The following is an 8,051-nucleotide window of genomic DNA, read 5'->3' as shown; positions in this document are numbered from 1 at the left end:
CATAACACAAAAGCATCAATTCTTCTACAGTCCTCCTTATTCACTGTCCAGCTTTCACATGCATATGAGGTTATTGAAAATACCATGGCTTTGGGCAGGCGCACCTTAGTCCTGAAGCTGACATCTTTGCTCTTCAACACTTTAAAAAGATCTTATGCTGCAGATTTGCCTAATGCAATATGTCATTTGATTTCTTGACTGATGCTTCTGTGAGGCTTGATAGTTGATCCAAGAAGAATGTAGTCCTTGACAACTTCAATCTTTTCTCCATTGATAAGAATGTTGTTTATTGTTTCAGTGGTGAAGATTTTTGTTTTCTTTAAATTGAGATGCAATCCATACTGAAGACTGTGCTCTTTGATCTTCATCAGTAAATATTTTAAGTCCTCTTCAGCAAGCATGGGTTACTAGTCTATAATATTTATGGAAACAGATTGCTAGGTGTTTTCTCTCAGGGAGCAGCTGGTGGATTTGAACTGCTGACCTTTGTGGTAGCAAATGAGTGCTTAACCATTGTACCATCAGGGGTTCTTATTGGTATTGGTATCAGGAAGAAATAAAATAGGGTGATAGTTCAAATACACCAGCCACTCCTCTGTAATCCCATATAGGGTTGCTGTGAGTCGTAACTGATTCAAGGGCATTTAACAACAATGGAAAGGGTCCTGTTTTGGATTATATGGTTGGGGAGGCCCTCCCTGAGGAGGTAATGTTGAAGCTGACATTTGAATGCTGAGAAGGAACCAGTCATTGGAAGAACAGAAGAAAGAGTGTCACACAAAGGAACCAGAAAGAAGATAAGGTACAGGGAACCAGAAGTATGAATGCCCTGAGGCAGGAAAACAGAAAGGAAGCTGCTGTGGCTAAGCAAAGTCCTATTGTTGCACTCCCTCCTTATTTTTTTAAAAAGATAAGGAAACTATTCAGAAAGGTGACCTGACTTGTCTAAGCTCACACAACAAATTGGCCCCTCTTGAAAATTCCTCCTCATGTTCTTGATCCTTAAGTATTAGGATACTCAGTGAAATGCTATACAGGTTTGCTGTGAGTGGGACGGAGTCCACAGCACTTAATAACAACAATAATTATCATATTCAGATTCTTGATGTGGTGTTATAGGGTCAGCACTGGACTGCTAACCACAAGGTTGGTGATTCAAACAAACCAGCTGCTCCTTGGAAACTCTATACAGTGTCACTATGAATCAGAACTGACTCAGCACTAAAGCAAAAACATGATCATGTTCAGTTACCAGCTTATCAATCTTTTTACTGCTCTACTGAAGAACTGATGCTTTTGAGTTATGGTGTTGGAGAAGAATATTGAATGTGCCATGGGCTGCCAAAAGAACCAACAGATCCGTGTTGGAAGAAGTGCAGCCAGAGTGCTCCTTGGAGGCCAAGACTGCCCAACTTTGTCTCTCATACTTCGGACATATTGTCAGGAGGGACTAGCCACTGGCGAAAGATATGCTTGGTAAGGTGGAGGGTCAGAGAAAAAGAGGAAGATCCTCAACGAGATGGATTGGCCAAGTGACAGCATCGATGGACTCAAGTGTGTCAACATCAGTGAGGTTGACCCAGGATCAGGCAGTGTTTCGTTCTGCTGTGCATAAGGTTGCTACGGGTTGGTACCGACTCAATGGCCCCTAACAACAACAACAACAACAAACACTGCTATATAAGGAGCTCTGGTAGTGTTGTTGTTGTTGTTAAGTACCATCGAGTTGTTTCCAACTCATAGCGACCCTGTACAGGGTTTCTGAGACTATAAATCTTTACGGGAGTAGAAAGCCTCATCTTTCTCCTGTGGAACGGCTGGTAGTTTTGAACTGCTGACCTTGCCACTTGCAGCCCGATTTGTAACCACTACGCTACCATAGCTCACTGGTAGTGTAGTGGCTATGAATTGGGCTGCTAACCTCAAGGTCAGCAGTTTGAAACTACCAGCTGTTCCACGGGAGAAAGATACAGCTTTCTGCTCCCGTAAAGATTTACAGCCTCAGAAACCCTGTGCAGGGTCACTATGAGTTGGAACTGATTCCATGGTACTTAACAACAGCAACACTGCTATATGAAAAGCATTGGTGATTCAGAGAAAGAACTCTCATCTTCTATGAGGCTGTAGCAATGGACTCAAGTGTGGCAACAATTGTGAGGTTGGCCCGGGACTGGGCAGTGTTTGTACCAACTCGATGGCATCTAACAACAACAAATGAGGCTGTGGGAGTCCTGGTGTGGTGCTATGGGTTAATGTGCTGGATTGCAAAGTCAGTTTGAACTGCAAGGTTGGCACTTCAAGCTCACCAGCTCCTCCTTGGAAACCCTATGCAGGGTCACTGTGGGTCGGAACTGACTCGACAGCACTTAACAACAACAACATGAGGCTGTAACAATGGGTTTGTGCATAGCAAGCATTGTGAGGAAGGCACAGAATGGAATAAAGTTTCATTCTGTTGTACATAGGATCTGTATGCAAGCTCCAACCCCTCTTCCCTCTCCTAAACAAATTCACTGCATTCAAGTGGATTTCAACTCATAGCAACCCTGTTTAGGGTTTTTTGAGGCTGTAAATCTTTACTGGAGCAGAAAGCCATGGAGTGACTGGTGGTTTTATAGTCCAGTCTTTATCCTACAGACCACTGGGGCTTCTTAAGGTGGGCTGGTATTACTAGGCAACCATATGGTTGGCATTACAGGATAGGGCTTTGTGGCCTGGCCAGCCTCTGAGTCACCTCATTAGCATAAACCTTTAGGTGTGGTCTGGCAGGTTCCTAGATAACAAGATTCCTCAATTACTGAGTAACTAAAAGGTTCTAGAGGTTATTTATCAGGAACCAAGGACAAAGATGAGGCTTTCTGCTCCCATAAAGATTTACAGCCTTGGAAACCCTGTACAGGGTCACTATGAGTCAGAACCGACTCCACGGCACATAACACAACAACAAGGACAAACACCTACGTACATGGAGTCCTGGTGTGGCACCATAGGATAAGCACTCAACTTCAAGGTTGGTTTGAACCGCAAGGTTGGCGATTCCAACTCACCAGCCACTCCTTGGAAACCCTACACAATGTCGCTATGAGTCAGAATTAACTCCACAGCACTTAACAACAACAACAAACAGTGTAACTGAAAACCAACCAACCAACCATATTTCCTAGCTCTGCCTACTGTTCCCAAGCTTAGAAACCGTTACCAACCCAGCAGCAGTGAGAAAATATAGTGCCCAGACTATGATCTCTACATACTAATTCCCTCTGTAAGAGACCAGGACTGCTTAAAAAAAGTAAAGAGCTTTGGGGCAGAAAGTGTACAATATATCTTTGTGGTTATGTGTGCCATCAAGTTGATTCCAACTTGCAGCAACTTTAAGACAGAATAGGACTGCCCTCATTACGTATCCAGGGCTTTATGGAAGCAGACAGCCACAGCTGAGCAACGGGCTTAGGTGTAGCAATGATTGTGAGCTTGGTGCAGGACTGGGCAGTGTTTTGTTCTGTTGTGCGTAAGGTCACTATGAGTCAGTGCCAACTCAATAGCACCAATCAATAACAAGACAGCCACATCTGTTTCTTGGTGAATAGCTGGTGGGTTCAAACCACTGACCTTTCAGCAGTGGAGTGCTTAACCACAAGGTTCATTTTACAATATGGTGTTGTTGTTAGGTGCCATTGAGTTGGTACTGACTCACAGAGACCTTATGCACAGCAGAATGAAACACTGCCCGATCCTGAGCCAACCTCACGACTGTTGCCATGTTTGAGTCCATCGATGTCGCCACTTGGCCAATCCATTTCATTGGGGGTCTTCCTCTTTTTCTCTGACCCTCCTCCTTACCAAACATGATATCTTCTCCAGAGACTGGTCCCTCCTGACAATATGTACAATATACTCTTACATTATCATTGTTTTTTCTTTTAGCTTTTTACTGTGAATTGAGTGAAGGTTTAAAGAGCAAAGTACCAGTTTTACTTTCAATAAATCATACACCTCTCAATGCAACATTACTTGTTCCACTTCCTCCCTGTGTTTCATGTTTCCATTCCTCCTTCTTTGCCAATGCTTCTGAATTTTGACCTTGGGTAAATGTTGCCCTTTGATCTCTAATGGTTGACCGTTCTATGGTGTGTGTATCACACTAAAGTTGTTGGCTCCCTATATGCCTGCTTACTGCTTAACTGAAAATTGAGGTGAGCTCAGTTCCAGATCTGAAAGGCGACCAATACCTATAGTCTCATGGCACTACCTGTCTCTGTCTGACCAGTGAACCTGCTCTTTTTTATGATTTTGAGTTTTGTTTCATGTTTTCTCCCATTTTATCTAGGACCTTCTAATGTAATCTCTTTAGAACAGTTGCTGTCAGGGACACTGATGTTCATGTGGTCCATTAATTCGTTGGACTAATTTGTTTCCATGTGTCTTCAATTTTCATCACTTTTCTTTCCTCAGGACAGGAAGAAACTAATAGTTGCATCTTAAATGGCTGCTCACCAGCTCTAAGACCCAAGATGTTACTCACCAAAGTTGTTGTTAAGTACCGTTGAAATGGTTCTGACTCATAGTGACCCTGTATAGAGTTTTTGAGGATTGGTTGGTGAGTTTGAACCACCAACTTTGTGGTTCAGGTCAACCTTGCAGTCCAGTGCTTATCCTATAGCACCACAACAGGATTCCATCTCACCAAAGTAGGATGTAGAATGTGGTCTTTGTGGAGAATGCTATGCCATTTGACCATGGCTTATACTTTTTTAAAAAAAAATATGAGTGTATTTATTTGTCACACATAGAAATGTATTTTTTACTGGATTCCAAATTGGAGGTAGAAGTGCTCAGAAAGGACCACCTCTGTCTCTTGGCAATCTGTTTCTGACGTTTTCCTTTGGCCTCCTTCATCCTCTTGGCCAAAAGCTTGGCATATTCTGCAACCTCCTTATTTTTCTTAGTGTGTTTCTTCAGAGCAATACCCCGACGCTTGTGTTGCAGGATACATGGAGTAACAAGATGTTGAATCTTGGGCGCTTTGGTCCTGCATTTCTTGCCTTCTTTGTTCAGTGGCTTTCTCACAATATGCTATTGTGACATCATCTTCTTTGTTGTTGTTGTTATGTGCTGTGGAGTTGGTTCCAACTCATAATGATCCTGTACAGGGTTTCTGAGGCTGTAAATCTTTACCAGAGCTGAAAGCCTCATCTTTCCCCCACGGAACAGCTGGTAATTTCAAACTATTGACCCTGAGGTTAGCAGCCCGATTCGTAGCCACTACACTACCAGAGCTCCTTCATCTTCTTTAGAGATATTAAACAATTTGCAGATTTTGCTAGCTCTCTTGGGCCCCAGGTGACAAGGCACAGTTGTATCAGTCAGTCCTGGGATATGTTTCTCTCTCTCTCTCTTTTTTTTTTTTTTTTTTTTTTTTACAATAAACAAGTTGAGAACACTCAAATTGGCACTCACAATGAAACCCTGAACAGATTTGCACTTTCTTTCGCCAGTTCTCCTTAGTCTGTAACAGGAATGCCCCTTACTCAGAAGCAGGCAGACATGACCATGGGTCAAGAATCCCTGCTTCATGGGAAAACCTTGCTTGTCATTCCCATCACTGATGCAGACAACATCACCCTTCCACTCATCACCCAGTGAGTCAGCAGCTACTTCTGTGGCTCTTCGTTGCTCATAAAAGGTATGAAGCTTGCATTTATCGTCCACTTCAATGAGTTTCTGGCATCCAGTGGCTGGGAAGGAGATGTTCAACTTCATGGTGAAGCTGCCGACGGCCTCTGTGGTGTCACGAAAAAGAACTACACTATCTTTTAATGCCACAAATCAAGGAAGCTAAGGTCTTTTCAAAGGGACTCAAGAGACTGATCATTCACATTGGCCAAAATAAGGGCAATGGAAACATCATTACAGAAAATAACTGCAATGGATGGAGAATATCAAATATATTTAAATTCAGGAGTTCATAATAACATTTAAAAAACAAAAATCTCAGTGATCTTTGGAATATATTAGGAAATCAACTCATGATACGCTGGTAAATAAAGAGAAATAATTAGGCCTCTTTAAAGTGTCCAAGAGCAAAGATGTCATTGTGAAAGACTCTGCTTCAGGGCAACCAAATAGGTGTAGCTGATGAGAGGAAGTAGATTTTGATAGAAGCATTAAAGCAAGTAAACAAATAGAGGAATGAAGAAGTATTGACTCAGAATACTTTATAGTGCCTTATGGATTAAATGATCGAACTGATTACAAAGAGAAGCAAGCAGACTGAATGAACCACCTCCTATGACGAAATGTTGCCCCTAGCATGAATTGAATTATGTCCTCTCAAAGTAAGTGTCACGTTGGCTGGACCATGATTCTCAATGGCCTGGCAATTATGTGATGATCCCCCATGATGTGATCTGATGTGATAAACCAGTAAAAGGATTAAGGGTGGGATGTTGTTCTTGTTGTGTGGCTGGTGGGTTCAAGTTGGTTTTGAGTTATAGAGAATCTGTATAGGGTATCCAGGGAACAACTGGTGGGTTTGGACCACCAATCCTGTGGCTAATAGTCCAATGCTTATCCTACAGCGCCACACCAGTGTGGGATTGTTGTTGTTAAGTGCTGTCGAGTTGGTTCTGACTCATAGTGACCCTGTGTGGGGTTTCAGAGGAGCAGCTGGTGAGTTTGAACCACCGACCTTGGGGTTCAAACCAATTTTTTTGGTCCAGCACATTAACTTACAGCACCATACCCGTAATCCCAGTATGAGCCTGATCAGATGTGTAGAAGACTCCTAAGGGGGTGGCAAGACAAACACCTTATCACATTATTGTTGTTAAGTGCTGTTGAGTTGATTCTCTTTCATACTGACCCTGTGTAGGGCTTCTGAGGAGTGGCTTTCTGAGGTGCGCTTGAACTGCTGACCTTGTGGTTAGGTGTTCAGTGTTTATCCTACAGTGCCATACTAGGAGTCCAAACATACAAGAGAAAAAAGGTGAGAGGCATGAGTAGAGAGAGAGGGACACAGTACCACCAAGAAAGTAGAGTCAGGAGTGGAGTGAATTCTTGGGACCTGGAGTCCTGTACTGTGAAGCTCCTAGATCCACACAACGATTGATGTCAAGACATGGAGATCTCCAAGGAATGTTGGGATTACCTACAGATTCTGAAGGGAGACAAGGATCTTCCCCAGCCATCATTCTAAATGAAAACTTCTAGCCTCCTAAACTGTGAGAGAGTAAATGTCTGCTTGTTAAAGCCACCCAATTGTGGTATTTCTGTTATAGCAGCATGAGATAACTAAGATGGTCCCCTAAATAGAGGACAAACTTATATCAAATAAATTCAAGGCACCACATTGTCCATCCTCAGAGCACTTCAGCCGAGTGGGAAAACAGTCACACGTGGATCAAGTACCAAGTGATTATTGCCTCCAAGAAGACTGGATCTAAGTAGTACCTCACCATACCTCCATGTATGAACTCACCCATAGGCTCATCTCTACTGTTGAGAATCTCCTCTCTGGTGCTTTTCTTTTTTCCCTTAAAGTTTTTATTGTGAATTGAGTGAAAGTTTACAAACAAGATCATCAATTTTACATTCAATAAATAATACACTTTGTTTCATCTCCATGATTGCAGTCCTCTTCCTGCAACAATAGTTATCCTACTTCCTGCCAATGGTTCCTATTTGCATTCCACCCACCTTCCTATCCCTTTTCAACTTTATTCTTAGGAAATTGTTGCTCTTTTGATTTCAAATGATCACTCCATAGTGAGCATGCCTTATTAGTGCTGTTGTCCTTTTCTTTTTTTATATATTTATTTATTATTTTTTTAAATTTAAGGTGTTTATTGTGGATTGAGTGAAAATTTACAAGGCACATCATCAGTTTCACATTCAACAATTCATATAACTTGTTTCATTACATTGATTATAATCCCCTCCATATATATACCATCAGTTAAAAGTATTTCTCTCTATCCACTTTAGCTTTTTAAAAACACACACAAACAAAAAAACCCACTCAGGCATATATAATAATTTACATCTCCAAAGGG

The 8,051-nt window shown here is 42.0% G+C and overlaps 1 protein-coding gene across 1 annotated transcript; it reads right to left on the bottom strand.

The window, feature by feature from the left end:
* Positions 1–4,773: 4,773 nt before the first annotated feature.
* On the bottom strand, positions 4,774–5,760 carry LOC102841845 (40S ribosomal protein S6-like). Its single transcript, XM_006863952.1, has 2 exons — positions 5,272–5,760; positions 4,774–5,073 (listed from the first exon to the last, which is right to left on the bottom strand). The coding sequence occupies exons 1-2, from the start codon at positions 5,758–5,760 to the stop codon at positions 4,774–4,776; spliced, it is 789 nt and encodes a 262-aa protein (XP_006864014.1).
* Positions 5,761–8,051: the final 2,291 nt, after the last annotated feature.

Source organism: Chrysochloris asiatica, unplaced genomic scaffold (genome assembly GCF_000296735.1).
Source record: "Chrysochloris asiatica unplaced genomic scaffold, ChrAsi1.0 scaffold00057, whole genome shotgun sequence".
In the NCBI taxonomy this organism is placed as follows: Eukaryota; Metazoa; Chordata; class Mammalia; order Afrosoricida; family Chrysochloridae; genus Chrysochloris; species Chrysochloris asiatica.
Note: the sequence above shows the minus strand (reverse complement) of the source record. Positions and strands in the feature narration are given on the sequence as shown.